Source organism: Monodelphis domestica, chromosome 4 (genome assembly GCF_027887165.1).
Source record: "Monodelphis domestica isolate mMonDom1 chromosome 4, mMonDom1.pri, whole genome shotgun sequence".
Taxonomy (NCBI): domain Eukaryota; kingdom Metazoa; phylum Chordata; class Mammalia; order Didelphimorphia; family Didelphidae; genus Monodelphis; species Monodelphis domestica.
Genome location: NC_077230.1, coordinates 446,064,343 through 446,087,804, shown reverse-complemented (window position 1 = coordinate 446,087,804; position 23,462 = coordinate 446,064,343). Strand labels below are relative to the sequence as shown.

Here is a 23,462-nt window from a genome sequence, read left to right as displayed (position 1 = left end):
ATGCCAAGAGGGAAGCCCGGGCTGTGACTTTTGCATTGACTCCCTCTTCCCCACCCCCCAACCCCCCAGGAGAAAAGTCCCAAAAGGGACAAAAGTGAACACTCCAGTAGCCGAGAGCGCCCTCCACGCATTCCCAGCATGCCCTGGGACTGAATACGGTAGGTGCCAAAACTTGGGTGAAGTCAGGACCCAAGCATTCTGGGAAATGGAGTCTTCCACAATGGGAGTATCAAAGCTTGGATGATGTCGTGCCAGAGGCATTCTGGGAAATGGAGTCTTAATTCATGGACGTTTGAGTTTGGAGTGCTGGTGAACTCCGAGGGGCCACGCACCAACTGCACGCAGTCCGCCTGGCTGCACCCTGGTCCTTTGTTTCCTTTCCTTTCTGGTATTTTAACTTTTATATATCTATATATCCTGTGATAGAGGTGGCGGCTACGTAAAGAAACCCGGAAGCATTTCTGAGAACACAAATCTAGGGTGAGAAGGGACCCAAGAAGCCCTTGAGCGCGACCTCCTCTTTTCAGGGAGGACCAAACTGAGGCAGATAGGCTGGTCCTTGTCCTGAATGAAGAAGGGCCAGAGGAGGAGGGATGGTTCCGGTACCGTATTGATCCTAATAGCAGCTCCCCGGAGCGGAAAAGCCCCACTTCCTGTAGTTTAGGAACAATGACTATTTCTCTGTCAGACCGGGCTCCTAGGTGCCGTCTAGTCTACGGCTTGTTGCCCTTCCTTTACCTGAAGCATCCCAAAGAACTTCTTCCTCTTCCACAGAATTTGGTGCCTCAGTGAAGGGGGCAAAGAGGGTTTTCAGGCCTGAGAGGGACCCTTCCCGAGTCCCCCTGTGTGTGACAAGGGCTGAGGGCTGCCTGGACCATCTCCTCATCAGGCTTTCACCAGTTGGGGTGTCTCGGGGGCTCCAGGGAGGGGCTGAATAATGAGCTCCTCAAAGTCTCTGTTAAACTGCCTGAGCAAGCTCTGGGGTCTCCGGTTACTGCGGAGGCCCCTGACCTCCGTGGCCCATCCCAGGGCTGACGCTGGCCTGACCCAGACACGGATCTAACCCAGAAACTGACGCCGCTCACCCCAGATCACTCTCAAGTGACTTTGGTCCTACCAGGAGGAAGCAGCAGAGGTAGTTGGAAGCCCACCTTGGCCAGTGCTGAGCCCGGCCCGACCCCTCCCAGCTCCTGCCTTCTTCTCCTCTTTCTCCAGCATCTATTTGCATTAAAAATGAAGCCACTCCAGATCCAACAGGGTTTCTCCATCTGCTTTCAGTGCACAGGAGCACTGCCAGGAAGAATCCTTCCCGCAGAAGCCAGCGTGTGGGCAGGGAGTGAAGGCTGGCCCAGATTTTACAGAGATTTTCTCCCTCCATCCTCCTCTCAGCCCTGAGAGAGAGCTGCTCCTGTGACCCCATTGTGCAGAGAGGGAACATCAGGGAGAAGCAGGTGAAATGATTGGCCCAGGGTCACTGAGATGGGAACTGTAAAGCCCTCAGCATGGTGCCTGGCACCCAAGAAGCTTCTCTAAAAGTTGACTCTTCTTGGAGATGGACCCCAACCCCCTCCCTAGTCTGAAGGAGGAGTGACTCCCTCTGAGGGTGGAGGAGGGGAGGAAGGACCTGACTGGGGAGGAGTGACAGAGGAGAGGGAGGGGGGAGGCTCCCAGAGGATGGGGGAGGAGGAACAGATAATGGGGGAAGGGGAAAGGGAGCCTGGGGAATCCGCTCAGAAGAGCTCCAGGGGAGGGGGGAGAGTGAGACACGGAGGGGGAAGGGGAGAAAGGGTAAGGATGGGATGTCTGGTGGGGGACCATGAGGAGGTAGGAAGGGCAGAGAGGTATCAGGGAGGGGCCAGCAGGTTACCCCAAACCCTCTTCTCTTACTAATGCCTTGACCCCAGGGTACTGGTCACTGCCTTGGCATCTAGTCCTTCTTGGTCCTGAGCAGCCCTGTGCAGCATGGCCCTCTGTCCACAGCCTCCTTCTACCTACTCTCTGCCTCTCTTCTCCCTGGATTTCAGGCAGTATTTTTGTATCCCTCATTCCAAAGGAAAGGAAATCATCACAGCCAGCATTTCTGTGGCCCCCAGGGATTCATCACAAGCACCTTACAGGGTTGATTTGCCATTTTACAAATGGGGGAAGTAAGGCAGAAATGCAATGACTTCTCCAGGGTCACAGAGCCACCAAGTGTCTTAGGTACTATTCCACCTCAGATCTTGATTCCATCCACATTTCCCTCTTCTTCCAGGGGTTCAGAAGAAGGTCCTGTGGTCTCAAACTTACTTTTGCTAGTGCAACAGGAATTGACTCTCATTTTATGTGAATAAAACCATGAAATGTTCGTGAAAAAATATTAAGTTAGCCAAGCTGGTTCCATGTGTGGAATCCTACCTGCCATCCTGACAACTCTTACTTAGGCAATAATAAGAGGCAGAGACAGAATTTGAACCCAGGACTAAGTAGTCCAAATCCATTGAACTTGCTTCCTCTTGTACCATGCTGTTTCCCAAATATATAAGAGGATGAGAGTGGACATGAATGTGTGTGTTCAGACTCTGGCCATCTCCTGGGGTCACTGAATTGGACCTGGAAGGGACACTGCATATCACTTGGGCTGACTCTTTTGTTTCACAGAAGAACACACTAAGGCTGAAGAAGAGAGAAACAAATGTGAAAGCCAGAATCTAAACCCAGGTCCTCTGAGTGTTCCTTGTGGGGAACAGGAAGGAGGGAGAGGCCTGGCCTTCAGGACTACCAGCCACCTCCTTTCCCCTCTCAGCAGAGGACATCTGAGGGGATCCTGGATTAGCCACTTCCTATCTGACTGTTTCTGAGGATCCAAACTTATGAGGTTGAGGTGGGAGGACTGAGAGGGGTGGGAATGAAGAGGCAGATAGTAGAGGATGGGCAATGAGGTTGGAGCTTTTCTGCATAGAAATCATTGAGGAAATTCTTCTTTGTGTCCAGGCCAAAGCTAAGAAAAAAAAAAACAGCCCAGGGAACATCAATACCAAAATAAAGACCTGGGCTCCAGCAGCTGAACTTCCAAAAGAGAATAGTGGCCATTGAGGAAGCTTTGGGCTGGGAAAGTTCCTGGTCTGGAGAGGGGGAACTTGGGGCACAGACTGACATCCAAATACAGGAACAGTGATCTTCTCTTAGTTGTTGTTGGCTGAAGGACTGGGATAGCAAAGGAAGTCAAAACCAGGACTGGGCTGGGGAAGTTGGGTGGGAGAAATGTCCTGAGAGTGGAGAGTGAAGTCATAGTTTCCTGAAGCTTTCCTCCATCTTTGACTGAGGAGAGGTGGACACTAGGGAGCACTGCAGAGACTCAGGGGTCAAGAATATGGGCAGGACTCCCAGGTGGATACGTGTCTGCCCAGTTTTTATTAATTTAAGAAAAGATTTTATCCTCTGGCTAAAATCCCTGGAGGAGGTGGAGGCAAGGAGGGAGGAAGAAAGACAGAGACTGAGACAGAGAGATAAAGAAAAGAGACAGAGAGAGATAAAGAAGAGACAGAAAGTCAAAAGAGAGAGATAGACCCAGACAAAGAGATAAAGACCTGAACAGAGAAGGAGTTGAATGGAAGGGACAGAGAAAGGGAGAAAAAGACAAGAGACAAAGAGGTAAAGACTAGAGACAAAGAAAGAGAGATAAACATAAGAGACTAAAAGACAGGAGAGAAAGATAAGAGAAAAAGAGATAAAAAGGAAAAAGAGGAAGAGGGAGGAAAGAAACAGGCACAAAGACAAAAGAGTAAGAGGGGAATGGGGGAAGGAGAGAGAGTTCTTTTGTTTTTGTTTCCTTTTTTAAAGATTATTTATTGAATTAATTTAGAATATTTTTCCATGGTTACATGATTCATGTTCTTTCCCTCCCCTCCTCCCAACCCTGACCCGTAGCTAAAGAGCAGTTCCCCTGGGTTTTACATGTGTCATTGATCAAAACCTATTTCCATATTATTAATATTTGCAGTAGAATGATCACTTAGAGTCTATATCCTCAGTCATATCTCCATCGAACCATGTGATAAAGCAGTTGTTTTCTTCTGTGTTTCCACTCCCATAGTTGTTTCTCTGGATGTGGAGAGCATTCTTTCTCATAAGTCCCTCAGAATTATCCTGGATTATTACATTGCTGCTATTAGAGAAGTCCATTATATTCAATTGTGCCACATGTATCCATCTCTGTGTATAATGTTCTCCTGGTTCTGCTCCTTTCATTCTACATCAATTCCTGCAGGCCATTCCAGTTCTTATGGAATTCCTCCAGTTCATTATTCCTTTTAGCACAACAGTATTCCATCACCAACAGATACCACAATTCCCCAATCAAGGGACACCTTTTCATTTTCCAGTTTTTTGCAACCACAAAGAGTGTGACAGTAAATATTTTTGTACAAGCTTTTTTCCTTATTATTATCTCTTTGGGATATGTACCCAGCAGTTGTATGACTGGATCTAAGGGCAGATAGTCTTTTAAAGCCCTTTGAGCATAGTTCCAAATTGCCTTCCAGAATGGTTGGATCAATTCACAACTCCACCAGCAATGCATTAGTGTCCCAATTTTGCCATATCCCCTCCAATATTTATTACTTTGCTGTTATATTAGTCAATCTATTATGGATGAGGTGATATCTCAGAGGTATTTTGATTTGCATTTCTCTAATTTTAAGAGATTTAAAACACTTTTTTATGTGCTTATTGAGAGTTTTGATTTCTTTATCTGAAAACTGCCTATTCATGACCCTTACCCATTTATCAATTAGGGAATGGCTTTCTTTTTTGTACAATTGATTTAGCTCCTTATAAATCTGAGTAATTAGATCTTTTTTCCCAGAGGTTTTTGTTATAAAGATTTTTTTTCCCAATTTGTTTTTTCCCTTTTAATTTTGGTTGCATTGATTTTGTTTGTACAAAACCTTTTTAATTTAATATGATCAAAAGTATTTTAAATTTTGTAATTTTCTCTATCTCTTGCTTGTTCTTGAAATCTTTCCTTTCCCAAAGATCTGAGAGGCATATTATTCTATGCTCACCTAATTTACATATAGTTTCCTTCTTTATATTTAAGTCATTTACCCATTCTGAATTTATCTTGATGCAGGATGTGAGATGTTGATCTAAATCTAATCTCTCCCATGGTGTTTTCCAATTTTCCCAGCAGTTTTTGTCAAATACTTGGTTTTTTCTCTACCCTGGGATCTTTGGGTTTATCATTCATTGTCTGGGTGTGGCCATTTACCCCAAATTTATTCCACTGATCCTCCCTTCTGTCTCTTAGCCATAATCATTTCTTTAGAGTACATTTTAAGACCTGGTACTGCTAGGCCTCCATCCTTCACTTTCCTCCCCATTATTCCCCTTGATATTCTTAATCTTTTGTTCTTCCAAATGATCTTTGTTATAATTTTTTTCTAATTTAGTAAAAAAGTTTCTTGGTAGTTTGATAGGTGTGACACTGAATAAGTAAATTAATTTGAATAGGATTGCCATTTTATTATGTTAGCTGATCCTATCCATGAGCAATTAATGTTTTTCCAATTGTTTAGATCTAGTTTTAATTGTGTGGAAAGTGTTTTGTAATTGTTTTCATATACTTCCTGTGCTTGTCTTGGCAAATAGATTCCTAAATATTTTATATTATCTAGGGTGATTTTAAATGGAATTTCCCTTTCTAGCTCTTGCTGCTGAGATGTGTTGGAAATATAGACATGTTGATGATTTATGTGGGCTTATTTTGTATCCTGCAACATTGCTAAAGTTGTTTATTATTTCCACTAGCTTTTTAGTTGATTCTCTAGAATTCTTTAAGTAGACAATCATGTCATCTGCAAAGAGTGATAGCTTGGTCTCCTCATTGCCAATTTTAATACCTTCGATTTCTTTTTCTTCTCTAATTACTACTGCTAGTGTTTATAGTACCATGTTAAATAATAGAGGTGATAATCAGCATCCTTGTTCCACTACTGATCTTATTTAGAAAGCTTTTAATTTATCCCCACTGCAGATGATACTTGCTTATGGTCTATTCCTATGCTTTCTAGTGTTTTCAATAGTAATGGGTATTGTATTTTGTCAAATATTTTTTTTCTGCATCTATTGAGATAATTCTGTGATTTCTTTTGATCTGGTTATTGAAATGGTCAATTATGTGGATGGTTTTCCTAATATTAAACCATCCTTGCATTCCTGGTATAAATCCCACCTGATCATAGTGAATAACCCTTGTGATCACTTACTGGAGTCTTTTTGATGGTATTCTCTTTAAGATTTTTGCATCTGTGCTCCTTAAGGACATTGGGCTGTAGTTTTCTTTCTCTGTTTTTGGTCTGCCTGGCTTTGGAATTAGTACTGTATTTGTGTCATGAAAGGAATTTGGTAGAACTCCTTTTCTTATTTTGTCAAATAGTTTTCATAGTATTGGAACTAGTTGTTCTTTAAATGTTTAGTAGAATTCCTTTGTGAATCCATCTGGCCCTGGGGATTTTTCTTAGGGAGTTCCTTGATCACTTGTTCAAGTTCTTTTTCTGAGGTGGGATTATTTAAGTATTCTATTTCTTCTTCTGTTAATCTAGGCAATTTAAATTTTTGTAAATAATCATCCATATCACCTAGATTGTCATATTTATTGCCATACAATTGGGCAAAATTGTTCTCAATAATTACCTTAATTTCCTGTTTATTAGAGGTGAGGTCACCCTTTTCATTTTTGATACTGTTAATTTGGTTTTCTTCTTTCCTTTTTTAAAATTAGATTAACCAGTACTTTATCTATTTTGTTTTTTCAAAGTACCAGCTTCTAGTCTTATGCATTAATTCAACAGTTCTTTCACTTTCAATTTATTAATTTCTTCTTTAATTTTTAGTATTTCTAATGTAGTTGTCATATTGGGATTCTTAATTTGTTTGCTTTCTAGTTTTTTAATTTGCATACCCAATTCATTGACCTCTTCCCTCTCTAATTTGTTAATATTGTTATAGGGGTATTTGGGAAATGGGATTAGATATAAAATTTCTGAGTGAAACAAGAATAAATTAATAACAGGCCCTTGTATTCCCATTTACTATGACTTTGTTTATCTGTGTACTAGTCCAGGCTATCTGTTAGGTCCTTTCAATCACAGTGTAGAAACCTTGATACTGACCCAAAGTATGGCTTCTGCAATGAATCATAACCAGCTGTTTTGGATTCTGGATAGCACCCAAAAACTCAGTTATTATATTTGCAACTTTACCATCAGCTAGAATACAGGCTTGTTTCAATGCTACTAGCTCTGCTCCCTGAGCACTGATATTTCCAGGTAATGAGCCAAACCACAGTCTCAAATTCTGTGACCACTGCCACTCCTGTGCAGTTAATATCATTCCACAAATAGAATGATCAGTAAACAAAACCAAGAGTCAATTTTCAATAGGGGTGTCTTTCAAACCCATCCTAGGCATGTCTACCTCTTCCACACACTCATGTAATGGTTCATCATTCTTTGAAAGATCAGGAAGAAGCATAGCAGAATTTAATACATTACACCTCTTCAACTGGATATTCTCACTACCCAGGAGTATAATTTCATACTTAGAAATTTTCTGATCTGAATAAGCTTGAATATGAAATTTTCTCATCAGTGCTTCTATTCGATGCGAACAGTATATAGTTATTGGGCATGCTAAAACTAAGTCAATTGATTTCTGGACTAACACAGGAAGACCAACTACCCCCTGCAGACAAGGTACAGTGCCTGAAGCTATGGGATCAAGCTGACAGCTATAATACCCAATAGGATGATAAATTTGTCCCAAAGTCTGTGTTAGCACCCCAGAAACTATTCCCTTGGTCTCATTTTTTAATTTTTTAAAATAAAAAAATTTTAGAATTGAAAAGTTTTATTTAATTAATTGATTTAGAATATTTTTCCATGGTGACATGATTCATGTTCTTTCCTTCTCCTCTCACCCCCCTGCCCTTAGGCAACAAATAATTCCATTGGGTCTTACATATGTCACTGATCAAGACCCATTTCCATATTGTTAATATTTGAATTAGGGTGATCCCTTAGAGTTTATATCTCCAGTGATGTCCCAATCGACCCATGTGATTGAGCAGTTGTTTTTCTTCTGTGTTTCTACTTCTACAGTTCTTTCTCTGGATGTGAATAGCATTCTTTCTTATAAGTCCCTCAGAATTATCCTGGATTATTGCATTACTACTAGTAGAGAAGTCCATTTCATTCAACTATGCCACAGTGTATCAATCTCAGTGTATATGGTTCTCCTGGTTCTGCTCCTTTCACTTTGCATCAGTTCCTGGAGGTCATTCCAGTTCACATGGAATTCCTCCAGTTCATTATTCCTTTTAGCACAATAGTATTCCATCACCAACAGATACCACCATTTTTTTCAGCCATTCTCCAATCAAATGGTATCCCCTAATTTTCCTTTTTTTTTTGCCACCACAAAGAGCAAGGCTATAAATATTTTTGTACAAGTCTTTTTCCTTATTATCTCTTTGGGATATGTCCCCAGCAGTGGTATGACTGGATCAAAAGGCAGATAGTCTTTTAAAGCCCTTTGAGCATAGTTCCAAATTTCTATCCAGAATGGCTGGATCACTTCACAACTCCACCAGCAATGCATTAGTGTCCCAATTTTGCCACATCCCCTCCAATATTTATTACTTTCCTTTGCTGTCATATTAGCCAATCTATTATGAGTAAAGTGATATCTCAGAGGCATTTTGATTTGCATTTCTCTAGTTTTAAGAGATTTAGAACACTTTTTCATGTGCTTATTAAGAGTTTTGATTTCTTTATCTGAAAACTACCTATTCATGTCCCTTGTTCATTTATCAATTGGGAAATGGCTTTCTTTTTTATAAAATTGATTTAACTCCTTATAAATCTGAGTAATTAGACCTTTGTCAGAGGTTTTTGTTATAAAGATTTTCCCCCAATTTGTTACTTCCCTTCCAATTTTGATTGCATTGATTTTGCTTGTACAAGACGTTTTAAATTTAATGTAATCAAATTTATTTATTTTACATTTTGTAATATTCTCTATTTCTTGATTGGCTTAAATAGCTTTCCTTTCCCATAGATATGACAGGAAAACTATTCTATGTTCAACTAATTTAATTATAGGTTCCTTCTTTATATTCAAATCATTCACCCATTCTGAATTTATCTTGGTGTAGGGTGTGAGATGTTGATCTAAACCTAATTATCTTGGTCTCATTAACAAATAATTGGAATGATTTTGCATAGTCTAGGATACCCAAAGCTGGAGTAGACAAAATGGCTTCCTTAAGCTTTGCAAGAGCTAGCAGATGTTCAGGTTTAAATTTCAGAGGTCCAAATTCTGTGTTCCTGGTCAAATCAGTAAGACACTTGGTTATTTCACTGTAACCAGGGATCCATTGATGACAATCCAGTGGTTCCAAGAACAACTTTGAGCTGCTCTTTAGTTTTTGGAGCAGTCAGCTTCTGGATATCAACTATTGTTTTCTGAGTGATACTTCTTGAACACTCTGATAACCAAAATCCTAGATATTGTAGTCTAGGCAAAACCCACTGTAATTTTACCTTGGAGATTTTATACCCATGCTTATACAATTCCAACAAAAGAACTCTGCTATCTCCAAGATACATTTTGACATTTGGGGACTCAAGGAGGATATTGTCCACAAAATGCATCAATTTGCTCTCTTTGAAGGTTATACTTTTTTTTTCATTTTTTATAATTTTTATTTATTTACTTTTAAATATTTTCCCATGTTTCCATGATTAATTTTCTTTCCCCCTTCCCTCCCCCCTCCAGGAGCCGACAAGCAATTCCACTGAGTTGTACAAATCTCATTTAATTTCCTTTCACTATTTCCATATTATTCAGTCTCATTGATTCTTGACCAACCACAAGGTGTCTCCTATCTGTGCCCTTCTCTCAACATTTGCAGCCACCACCCTAGTTCAGGTCTACATCACCTCTTAACTTGGAAAGGTGCCATATCATCTTATCATTCTGCTCCCTGAAGTCTCTCCCCACTCTAATCCATCCTCAACATGGCCATCAAAGCAGTATTACTGAAGGACAAGTCTGACCAGCTCCTTTCTCTGCTCAAAAAGTTGCAACAGCCTCTACATTGCTTTTAGCTTAAAAAACAATCTCTTTCCTTTGAAACTTAAAGTTGTTTACAGTTTGGCTTCAGCCCACCTGTTCAGGCTTATTCCATTACTCCCCAGGCACAGACCTCCCCCTTTAAAGGTAAGTGGGGGGTATATGCTTTTGGTGATTAAATCTAAAAATGGGCAGAGGAGAGTTAATCCCATCTCACACATGCATGCTGGGATCTATCCAAACTAGCCTATTTGATATATCATATATAACCTCACTTTTTATTTTATTTTTTATTCTTTTATTTTTAAAATTAATTTAGTCAATTTAGAACATTATTCCTTGGTTAAAAGAATCATATTATTTCCCTCCCTCCTCTCCACCCACCCTTCCAGTAGCTGGCGTGCAATTTCACTGGGTATTACATGTGTCCTTGATCAAAACCTATTTCCATGTGTTGGTGTTTGCATTAGGATATTCATTTAGAGTCTACATCCCCAACCATATCCCCTTGACCCATGTAATCAAGTAGTTGTTTTTCTTCTGTGTTTCTTTCTACTCCCATAGTTTTCCTTCTGAATGTGGATAGTGTTCTTTCTGGTAGATCCCTCCAAGTTGTTCAGGATCCCTGCATTACCACTAATGGAGAAGTCCATTACATTCGATTGTACCACAGTGTTATCAGACTCTGTGTACAATGTTCTCCTGGTTCTTCTCCTTTTGCTCTGCATCAATTCCTGGAGGTGAATGTTATACTCTTAAGGTCTCTATTTAAAATTTATGAAAATTGACTCAAGGAATCTGAGAATCCTTGAAACAAACAAGTCAAAGTTCACTCTGTCTCTCCCAAGCAAAAGCGAAGATCTTTAGGGAATCCTTATGAATGGGAATAGAGAAAAAAAAACTGAGCATAAATCTACCACAGTGAAATATCTTACCTGGCTGGGAATGGAAAAAATTATGGCCACTGAACTTGGTACAAGAGGATGAGTTTTGATAACATAATCATTGACAGTCTGTAAATCTTGAATAAAATGATACGTTGGTCTGCCATTCTCATCTAATTTTGGCTTTTTTAATAGGAAGTATAGCAGTATTAAATTCTTAGAAGCAAGGAATTATGATCCCTTGTTGGATTAGGGATTCTATTATTGGTCTAATTCCCTATATTGCTTCTTTAGTCAGGGGATATTGAGGCACACAAGGAACTGGTCCTCCTTTTGTCCTCACCCTGACTGGAGTAGCAGATTTTAAAAATCCTACATCTGTAGAAGACTTTAACTAGAGATACTAGGAAATGTCATCAGGTATTGGAAAAAGGGAACCTCTGTACTCACCGAATCTAAGAAAAGCATTGGAAAGGCTCTCAAAGATTCTTCTGGAAGATGCAATGAAACCTCTCCAGTTGGAGTACAGTGGATCAAGTTCTCTTCCTAAGAGATTCATTGGGCAACCTAGCATACAGAAAAAAGCATGCTCTAGAGATAATGATCCCAAAGAAACAAACCATCTTTGGTTGCAATTTGGCTACTCTTTGTGGTCTTCCTGTAGCTCCCACAAGTTCCATTGTACCAATAGTCCTACAATTTTCAGGAGAAGTTTGTAACACCAGTTTACTTGCAGCCGTGTCAACCAGAAGATCATAAATCTGGTCTCCAATACTCACAGACACATGTGGTTCCATGCCATTTGGTGGTTGGGATGTTTCCAACACCAGAGCCAACAGTGATATCAGTGCAAAGCTCAGTCACCTCCTGTCCATCCAAACACACATGTGCTTGAACTGTGTGACTTTGCCAGGATTTTACATCTGTATCATATTCTCCAGATTTAACATTATTCTAATTGATCCCCTCAACTTCTGCATTAGTTCCGTTGTTCACACATGCAATCATATTTTATTATCCATTTCACATTCTTCATTATCATTCATTATTACACAGTCCACAGAATTCTAAAACATTATTATATCAATATTTTCTTGTTTTCCACATTCCCTATCATTAATTACATTTCCTTTTGTTTTAATTACATTATTCATTGATTCATTTACATTATCCCCATCACATTCAATATCTGTAATCATAAATTTATTTTGAACTGATTCACCCAACATTGGAGAACTCTGGGTAAATTGTTATAATTAAAAGGCACCCTTGTTTTGATCCCCATCTGGCAACCAGCTACTGATGAAAATTTAGGGCTAGCTCACGATTTTATCCAATCCTGCATAGTTGTCAAGTCTGGTGCTTGCATTTCCTGACAACCAGCATTTGTACAACCATTTGAATTACCCTGTCCTTGATATGAAGAATACCTATTTCCATTATTATTATTATTATTTTGCCATCCAAAAGAATTTTTTCTACAGCCATTATTAAACCCATTATTTCTATTCAGTTATCAAGAATATTGTCACCTAAACTAACAATCTCTAACAAAATGTCCCAAACACTTGCATAGGTAACATCTTAGACCTTCTGACCTTTGCTATCTGGGCACAAACGTGTGTTTTAGGCTGCACATATCTTAAAGCAGCTATTGCCTTTATGTCTTTAATTTCACTGTCCTTGATTTTCTTATTAGATTCCTGTAACTGCTTTTTAAAAATCTTCTATTTTCCCATCTTTCTCATCTGAATGTTAATCTTTATATGCTAGGTAAACATAGAAAGCTTTCTTTTTTAGAACTTACAATCTCAATGTTTAATAATCAGGGCAATTGTTATTAAAAATTTTTTACCACACTGCATTAATTCCTAACAAATAATCTCCTAATATGAGCAAGAATTTCCTCAGATAAAACATCCAGATCCAATTGAATTTCAACTGCATCCATTAACATATCTAAAAATATTGCAGGTGTCTCTAATCTCCTGTTCTCTCAAATTTAGAACAGGAGTCATCTTTCTGAGTGGGTCTTCATCAAAATGTATTCCCTAGCTTAGCCCAGAAATCTGTAATTGTTTACTGAATTCAGTTCAATTTCTTGAGAATTATTAGGCCATGGGGTTAAAGCAGGATTTCTGTATGTCTCCTCTACAAACTGGTCTCTTTGTCTCCTAGTAAGTAATTCCTCCATGAAGAGAGTAAAGTCTGCAAAATCCAGATCAGAATTTTTAACAGCATGCTTAAATTCCTTAATAAGTTTATGGGGATCATTGAAAAAACAAGGTATTCTTCATTTAATCAAATCCAAATCAGTTGATGAAAACTGCTTGTGTGTTCTTATATGTACAACCCCTATATCTGCAGCATTCCAGAATCTTTTCCTATTGATCCCATGCCTCTGCCCTCTGCAAACCTTCATTTTTCTACTAAACAAATTTTCCTGAGTGCTGCTTTGGCTGCATCCCATAGATTTTGATATATCTCCTCATTGTCATTCTCTCCAATGAAATTATTGTTTCTATGATTTGTTCTTTAACCAATAAATTTTGGAGAATCATATTATTTAATTTTCAGTTAATATTTTATTTTCCTCTCCATGTACCCTTACTAATTATAATTTTATTGTATTATGATCTGAAAAAGTTGCATTTATTACTTCTGCTTTTTTTGCATTTGTTTGCAATGTTTTGTGCCCTAATACATTGTCAGTCTCTGTGAATATACCATGTGCTTCTGAAAAGAAGGTGTATTCCTTTTTGTCCCTATTTTTCTCCATATATGTATTAATGCTAATTTTTCTTAGATTTCATTCACATCTCTTAAATCATTCTTAATTTATTTTTTGGTTTGATCTATCTAGATCTGATAGAGGAAGATTTGGGTCTCCCACTAGTATAGTTTTACAATGTATTTCTTCCTTAACTCCAATACTTTCTTCTTTAAAAATCTGGATGCTATATCATCTTGAGTATACATGTTGAGTACTGCTATCTCTTCATTGTCTATACTGCCTTTTATCTAACTCTTTTAGTCAGATATATTTTTACTTTGACTGTCAGATATCATGATTGTGACTCCTGCTTTCCTTTTCTCAGTTGATGCCCAATAGATTTTTCTCCAGCCTCTTACCTTTATCCAACATGTGTCTACCTACCTCATGTGTGTTTCTTATAGTCAACATATGATAGGACTTAATTTCTAATCTACTCTGCTTTTTGCTTCTGTTTTGAGTGAGTTCATCCCATTCACATTCACAGTTATGATTACCACCTGTGTATTCCCCATGATTTTGATTTCCTCTCCTAGTCCTGACCTTTCTTCTTTTACTATTTTCTTCCACACCAGTGTTTTGCTTTTAATTAGTCCCCCTAATCCCCACCTTTATTTTAGTTCCCTTCCTACCCCCTCCCTTCTTATTCCTCTCTTAGTTTTCTTTAGGATCTATTGAATTCCCTCCTCCCTCTCTTTCCCTTCCTTTTGGTACTCCTCACCCCATTCCCCGTACCTTGGTTTTGCCCTCTCAAAGTCCCTGTAGGGCAAGATAGAATTCGATACCCCAATGGATTTAGATATTTTTCCTTCTCAGAATTGATTCCACTGTAAGGTTTAAGTATTACCTGTTAGCACTCTTTTCCCTCTCCTTCTTATAATAGTATTCCTCCCCTCCCCCTCCCATGTGCCTCTTTATGTGTTATAATTTATTCTATTTTTCTTATTCCTTCAAGTTTCTCTTGGTTCCATCTTCTATTTCCCCCCATCCTTTTCTTTTTTTTACATATCATCTTAAACCACTTAATACCCCAACCTCTACCGATGAACAATTCTTCTATTATGATAGTGGATACAGTTTTTGATAGTTACAAATAAACAATTTGACCTTACTGAAACCCTTAAAATTTTTTTCTCTTTCTTGTTTACCTTTTCATGTTTCTCTTTAATTTTGTATTTAGACATTAAAATTTCCATTTAGTTCTGGTATTTTCTTTACAAATATTCTATTTTGTTAAATGTTTATACATTCCCCTGGAAGTATATAGTCAGTTTTGATGGGTCAGTGATCCTTGGTTGTAGAACCAATTCTCTTGACTTTCTGAATATCATGTTTCAAGCCTTGTGGTCCTTTAGAGTGGAGGCTGCCAGATCCTGTGTAATCCTCATTGGTGCTCCTTGATATCTTAACTGTCTCTTGATGGCTTCTTGCAATATTTTCTCCTTAGCTTGGAAGCTCTTGAATTTTCCAATTACATTCCTGGGGGTTGTCTTATGAGGATTTGATGGAGAGGGTAATCTATGGACTCTTTCTATGTCTGTTTTGCCCTCTTGTTCAAGAATATTATATCGGTTTTCTTGGACAATTTCTTATAGTATTATGTCAAGGTTTCTGTTATTTCTAGGTTTTCAGGTAGACTTATGATTCTCAAATTGTCTCTCCTGGACCTCTTTTCTAGGTTAGTCATCTTCTCAAAGAGACATTTCATATTTTCTTCTATTTGCCATTCTTTTGACTTTGCTTTATTAGTTCTTGTGGTCTTGTGAAATCATTAGCTTCTACTTGCCCAAATCTAGTCTTTAAAGACCGGTTTTCAGCTTTGATCTTTTGATTTTCCTTTTCAGTTTGGTCTATCCTGCTTTTCATGGCTTCCAGCAGGTCAATTCTGGTCTCCAATTTGCTTATCATTTCATTTCATTCCTGGGCTCATTTTTTTCCAAATGGGAGATTGTCTTTTAATCTGTGATTTTCTTTTTGAACTATTTCCCACTTTTCTCATCAAGTTTCTTCTATCTTTCTTACTTGGTTCTTAAAATCAAATTTAAGTTCCTTGAGAGCTTGTGACCAATTTCCATTAAAAAAAAAAGTTTAGATGTGTTTCCTTGTTTATCTACCTCTACTATCTACTCTGTAGTCTACTGTTTTTCTCCATAGAAGTTATCCAGGGTCAAAATCTGTTTCTTATTTTTTTTTTGGTAATTGTAGATTATTGTTTGTGGGTGTTGGTGGCCATTGCTACATTAATTTTTTCCCCTTTCCAGCCAGAAGTCTGAGAGAGGAGGGTAGGGAGGTCTCTGTCTATCAAGCTACAGAGCAGTTTTTGCCTTGAGGCTATTTTTCAGGCTCTGTCACTGTGGTCCCAAGCCTCATTGCCCTCAGGGGTAAGTCTATGGTGTCCTAAGCAAGCCCATAAAAACCTAGAAATCGCCCTGCACTTGCTCTGACTTGTGCCATAGGTGGAGTGGGGGAGGGGTGATCAGCTCATACTTTGGTAGGAGTAATTTTACCCCTTATATCATGTAAATGCCCAAACCCTGCCTACCTTTAAGAATGTATTCTGTGGTATAGCCCCTTCACTCATATGATTTTGATTTTTGTCCTTTTGAGGTGCTTTATATTGGTTGGTGATGAAGAGAAGAAGACCTTTGCTTCTACTCTGTGAACATCTTAGCCTGGAAGTTGAAAGTTTTCTAAATAATTGGAAATTCTCAATACTGGTTTCAGAATGCACTGAGGCCACTAAGTGCTCAGCTATTTGGAATCAAAACCAGGTGTTAGACAGGCAGCTAGGTGGCTCAGTGGATTAAGAGTCAATCAAGTAAAGAGGCAGGAGGTCTGGTTGAAATCTGCCCTCAGATACTTCCTAGCTTTGCAACCCTGGGCAAGGTACTTAAGCCAATTTGCCTAGCCACTGCCACTCTTTAGCTGTGAAGGTAAAGGTTATAAAAAGAAATTAGTGAAGTAAAAGTATTATTTCCATAAATAACTTAGGATATGATTATTAAGGGAAGAGTCAGAGCTGAATATAAAGGAAGTCAAATACAGTTTGTATGTGGTGAACTTTATGTGGTTACTCTGTGTAAAATTGCAGCTTTTACCTCCTGAAACTGGAGGGAGGATGAATGTGAAGCAGGCTGGTGATAAAAATGGATCCAGTTATTTAAAAGGAAATAGGGATAATGTTGTAGGGAACCAGGAATTTGGAAACTGAGCACTGATAAAATGAGATTCTTTCTTTCTTTTGAAGTGCTAACAGTTTTAAGGAAGAACTACAATGCTGGCAAATATAACGATTTTGCCAGGTTGTGTAATTTACCCATGTGATTTCACTTGTCTTTCACTGCTTACTGTGAGTGTGACATCAAAGGTCACCCAGTTCCCAACTGTGTTCTGGGGGTTTCCCAGGGCCTCTGTTGTCCCTGCCAGGATGAGCCAAGCTAGGTTACAGAGAGATAGGCCCAAACACAGTCCTTTATTCACTCACCCTCCATTAGGAGGGGATGACCATGTCCCACAATTCCAGGAATGGCCCAAGGATATTCTCTGCTCCTGACCTCTAGGACCTGGGGTTTGGACAGGTCAGTCAGGCCTGCCAGGGAGGCTTTGGAAGAAGTTTGGGGTGAGTCCAAGTTAGGACACAAGAGAGTGAGTAAAAGGTATGTTTTGAGCAGAAGAAAAAGTATGAGAATTCTGGATGAGGGTTAAAAAGGTTTGTTTTTCAAATATTAAAATACCAGGAACTTAGAGTGTACTTAACATAGAGAAAACTACAGAAACTTTAGGTATTCCCTTGACCCATTAAAATCATGTGTAACTTGCACCTAATAAGATTATCTTACCTGTTGCTTTCTCAATATTTTTCATTTTGGTTCCTTTTGGAGGATGAGATGCAATGAGGGTTCTAGCCCTATGGACAGAAATATAAGCAACAATGCCTTTTGGAAAATAGATTTCTCTAACCCCAGGGGTAGGGATTCCACAAATAAATTAACTTACTAATTATTCTCCAGTTTAAAAAAGACATGGGTGGCATGCAAAAACACTTCAATAATTCCCTCCTATGTATAGAAAACTGTGTATCCCCATTGAGTTGCCCATAGTAGAACATACTTGGCTGTTGACTACATTCAAATGGAAAGATATTACACAAACCCTCCTTACAATTAGGAAGAATGAGATATTTTAGGGATTTCCTCTTATACATGAATAGCATGAACAGATAGTCCAATGACCAATTCTTGGTTTTGTGGGAGATATAGAATGACCTCACATTAAACTGAAAACAGTCACATTTTACAACCTGCATTATGCTCCTACATTTCCCTGCCTACTTGCACTGATTATAGAAATTTTCCACCAAAGAAAAAGCACATACAAGAGTATAACCACATTAATGCTGCTCCTTTAAACATCAGCCTCAGTGCATAGACTGATTCAACACTATTTGATTTTAGGGAAGAATCAGAGGTGTCAACAGGGTGGTAATAATTCTACTTTACAGTAATGATCAGGTGGAAAATATTCGTATTTAAAGGGAAATGACAAAGGGGGATTCTGAATCAAAAAGGGATCCTACTCTCACATGTGCTGAGAATCATGCCCTTGACTTCTGCCACTCAGCTTGTGTTTGGGATCACATCCCTTCTGAGTAAGTGGTGGATTTTCTCTGGAAAGGTACGTAGATTACTGACTTCATGATCAATGATCCATCAGACAATTACACCTGAACTCAAGGCTCAAAATATTAGTTGCAGTCCCAAAAGCTTTTACCTCAAATGGCAAATCTTACCAATTACAACTTAGTGCAAAAATTTTCACAGGATTGACCCTATTGTGTAATTTATAACCACAGGTACACAAATGATAGTCTACAAGGAATGAAAAAAAGGTAGGTTTATTCTGGAGGGGCCAGTCTCACAACAAAGTCAGATGTCTGGTCAAGACCAAAAGTGTAGCATTCCAATGTATGATTCCTGAGTGGGATCCTAAGCGGGGCCATGCAGCCTTTGTTCTAAGTAGGCTCATTTCCAAAGTGCGGGCTGGATTTAATCACGCCTCTATCATGTATGTCATTAGCGTTTAAACCAATGGCAATCCACTATGCGTTATTACATATGCATTACGTACCTCCCAATCATTATCTTAATAAAAGACAGGAATGGCGCAGCTCCTCCCTCTCTCCCACTCTGGCTGTCTGCCATCTGGATCGCCCCTTTTCTGGAGCCCTACTCTGGTCCCTAAAGATCTTCTTCCTTTGTTCTTTTGTTTCCCTCTCACCTATCCTCTTGCCACATGTCTTGGCACCAGGAGCCAAAGCTCCCCACCTTTGTTAGGGGCACTCTGTCACCACCTGTTTTCCATCTTGGAATAATCAAATCCACGTGTTCTATTATCAGGTTTTTCCTTAATTTACTTTAAAAGGAAAACCTTTTCAGGAACTTAGCGCCATGCCTTATAAAAATTAACTTGTGTCTGTCTCTCAATTGGTCATCCATAATCCTCAGATTCCTTGCTCCTTCTCAGGCTACAACCCACCAAGGATTTCCTTATGTAACAGTTGCCGGACAACTGTTATATCTGGCATCCAACGTGTGGTAGTAAAAAAAAATTTTTAGAGAGCTAAAACCCCATGCACAGCAGCCTGAGAAGAATTGGGGGACAGAGTTTGGAGTCAAGGCAGCGATCGGCCTGGTGCTTCACTTCCAACCGTATTTTTACGTGGCAGGCATCTGGGCTTCTTTATCCCTAAGTCTGTGCATGATCATTACAAGGGAGAGAAAGGAGTTCCCTCTCATCTCCAGATATAGACTTCTTCTTTGTCTAGTAAAGATCTGGCAACTTCTTGTAGTCCTGGCTATACATGGGTAAAATGATATATACATACACCTGTCCTATGAACTACAGGACTAATGTCACATTAGGTCAGGATCGCTAGAGTGAAGATCATTTTCTCATTATTTTTATTTTTGTTTTTGCATTATTCTTATTACTATGTTAAGGGAAACTTTTGCTTTTATTTTTAATCATACTTAATTTTCACATTTAATCTTTTGAATTCTGATGTTGAATTAATTTTTTAAATTATTATATGATTATGCTCAATTATATTTTGTATATATATATGTATATATATATGTATATATATATATATATAATAAAGTATATATTGTGAATCTTAAAAATTCTCAGACCTTACTTCATAAGATTTGGTTAAGACCATTCCCCATTTTAAACAATGAAGGAACTTAGATCAGGAATGAGACCTCTACTCCACCCCTACTTAAGCCTGCTTTAGGGGAAGAAACTCCTTGCTGAAGAATGAAAAATACTTAAACCCATACTTATAGTAAGGCAAAAGTTCTTAAGCTGTGCCTATTTTTAGATCTAATACAAAAGGGTGCTAAGTACCTATAAAGGTCAGGAAACTTGTGAATTTACAAGGAGTAAAGAGGTGAGAACTTACTCAGAGGTTTTGTCAGGGGTGAACTTAATCAAAAGTTGAAGTCTACTTAGGTGTGAATTGAGAATGGTCTGTTCTTTGGAAAACGTCTACTGTGATTGGTAGATGTGAGAACTTAGGGGAGGTGACATAGGAGAAAATTCTCTTTAAAAGGAGCTGTCTGAACCAGTTCAGGGACTGAGGAGGAATGCAGCCTTGGAGGTTGAACTTAGTTGAGATGAGGAGCTGAATTGATGGATCTCTGAACACTAGAATCTTGCTTGGGACAAATCTTGTGGTGAGTGGACAAAAGACTGACTGATCTCTCTCTCTTAAGGCTGACCTAAGCTGGCCTAGCCATTTTTCTCATTATTCCCTTTTCTTTCTCTCTCTTTCTTTAATCCCTCATTTGTATTAATTAAAATCTCTATAAAACCCAGTTGACTTGGGTATATTTCATATTTGGGAATTTTTCCCTGGCGACCTATTTATATTATTTGATTTAAAACATTGTCTTGAAACCATATTTTCTGCGGTCACAATTTAAGCCAAACACTCCTTTTATGTGCCACAGTTTATGTCTTCCACTATTTTAACTCTTACAATATGTATATATAAATAAATGTATATATACATTCTTTATTATAAATTACACTACACTTTGTTTTTATTTATTTATTTAAACAAAAAGGGGGATATGTGGCATTCCAATGTATGATTCCTGAGCGGAATCCTAAGCAGGGCTATGCAGCCTTTGTTCTAAGCAGGCTCATTTCCAAAAGCGCAGGCTGGATTTAATCACGCCTCTATCATGTATGTCATTAGCATTTAAACCAATGGCAGTCCACTATGCGTTGTTACATATGCATTACGTACCTCCCAATCATTACCTTAATAAAAGACAGGAACGGCGCAGCTCACTCTGGCTGTCTGCCATCTGGATCGCCCCTTTTCTGGAGCCCTACTCTGGTCCCTAAAGATCTTCTTCCTTTGTTCTTTTGTTTCCCTCTCACCTATCCTCTCGCCACATGTCTTGGCACCAGGAGCCAAAGCTCCCCACCTTTGTTAGCGGCACTCTGTCACTACCTGTTTTCCATCTCGGAATATCCACATGTTCTATCTATTATCAAGTTTTTCCTTAATTTACTTTAAAAGGAAAACCTTTTCAGGAACTTAGCGCCATTCCTTATAAAAATTAACTTGTGTCTGTCTCTCAATCGATCATCCATAATCCTCAGATTCCTTGCTCCTTCTCAGGCTACAATCCACCACAAGGATTTCCTTATGTAAAAGTTGCTGGACGACTGTTATAAGAAGGATGCTGAACACTGTGGGAGACTTTCTTTTATACCCCAAAGAATTAAACAAGTTTTTATACCATTACAAAAATAATTCAGGTCAGTGATGAAAACAGAGAAATGTGGATTGATTGAAGTAATCAGGACCTCCTGGGCAATGCTAGACAAATGAAATATAATTGGTTCCTGAGATGTGACGTGGGAGAGCTGTTGGGTGGAGAAAAGTGCTTATGACACACAACAGCAAGTCTGAACATTCAATTCTGATTTAGATTCTGGTGCACATTCTGATTCAGACTGGTGCACTGACAGAAGGAGACACTCTCGAGCTGGTAAAATTCTGATTCATTTGCACTTGCATTCTGATTTCAGATTCAGATTACTGTGTTGGAGACTCAGCTCAAGAAGAATGTTTACTCTGGTGAGACTCCTGCCTCCTTGGCGTCAGAGATTGTCTTTTGAGAGGAGCCTCTTTGGGTTGGAGAATCCTCTTTGGACTGAATGGTCTTGGGGTAGCTGTCTATGTAGATAAGATGCTCTAGTGATACGCTTGGTTGGAGAAATTCCTAAGGACTTCTACCTGGAGACTGGAACCTTGCCTGGGTGGTGAGCTGGATCTCTTCAGATAGGACTTAGGGCATTTAGCTAGTCAACTCCCTATCTCCTTCCTATTCTTCTCTCTTTACTATCTCTACCTTGCTGTAATAAAGTTACTAAAGCTACTAGCAGCCTCTTGACTTCAGAGTTAATTTTTATAAACCACAACCAGAGCAATGTTTTTTAACTCTTAAATTTAACTATTCAATTTTAACTATTACAGGCATAAGAAGTCATTTGGCAATGAATTAACAATCACCTGATAGATTGGGGAGGGGAAGCAGATGTTTCTGAGCTAATGATGCATAAGAGTTGGTCAGGTTAAGTAGTAACTGGCTCTGAGCCAAAGGTGAGGCATCATGAGGTAGAATGGATCACAAGTTAGGGTGCCTAAAATAACAACTTTAAAGGGTGGGCCTAAGGTCTATATTAAAGCAGTTATTTACTTAATTCAAAACCTTAATACTTGTACCAGAATATTCACAAAAAAACTACTGAAATTATGGCTTATGCCAACTATGTCAGAATTACAATTATGATTACCTCAAGACTACTGATAACATTAAAATATAATCCTCATATAAGGGTGTAGGGGGATTTCTCTCTCAACACACAGAGATTTCATTTGGTTGTTTTATTTGATTTTCTTTAAGTTAGAACTCATCCTGGTATAAACATCAATTCTTAGAAATCATTACAGTACCATAATCAAATTAATACATCATCAATGATCCCACTTCCTTATTTAGAACTCCCATAACTCAAACAAATCTGGTTTTGCAAGGCTGATTGCTTTGCCCACACAATTGGCTTCTTAAATTCTTATAAGTTTACAGATAAAATGTTTTTTCTTTTAACCTTCCCATGAAAGTAATCACCCACTCTTTGTTTTCTTTATGCTTTTTCCATATTTTACTCCTCAAAGAATCTCAATGCTCTACAATAGATCAAACTAATAGGATTTTATCCCGCAGTACCACAATTTATTTATCTGGGAGTTTTCAGGGATTTGCTCCCCTTTAGACCCTCCAATGTTTTCCTTTTTGTAGTGAGAAACACATAGTTCTTGAATTCCAATGAAAAGAATTACAAAATAGAGAAGGGATTCAGAACTAGTTGGTTGTTTCCAAATTCACACATGTTTTCCTCTCCCTTAAACCAGAAAAAGGGTTAAGAAATCTGCAGACATTAACTTTTTTGTAGCCCTCTCTCAAACCTGTGTTGCTATTTTGAGACAAAGTGCACTTGCACACCTCAAATCCTTCCTTTTTACTTCATCAGAGGGGTGGGAGTTTTGCTCAGTCACAGAAATCAGCTGACTGCATCATGACCCTGAGTCCTTGTAGAGAGTGATC

The 23,462-nt window shown here is 38.7% G+C and overlaps 1 protein-coding gene across 1 annotated transcript in view; it reads right to left on the bottom strand.

Moving 5' to 3' along the window:
* LOC103103464 (zinc finger protein 850-like) overlaps positions 1-23,462 on the bottom strand; it is a 67,870-nt gene that overhangs the window by 22,968 nt on the left and 21,440 nt on the right. Inside the window, exons 6-7 of the mRNA XM_056826301.1 lie at positions 17,090-17,210; positions 898-1,042 (exon numbers count right to left, since the gene is read on the bottom strand). Coding sequence (XP_056682279.1) covers positions 898-1,042; positions 17,090-17,210 — 266 coding nt within the window. The remainder of the gene's footprint in view (positions 1-897; positions 1,043-17,089; positions 17,211-23,462) is intronic.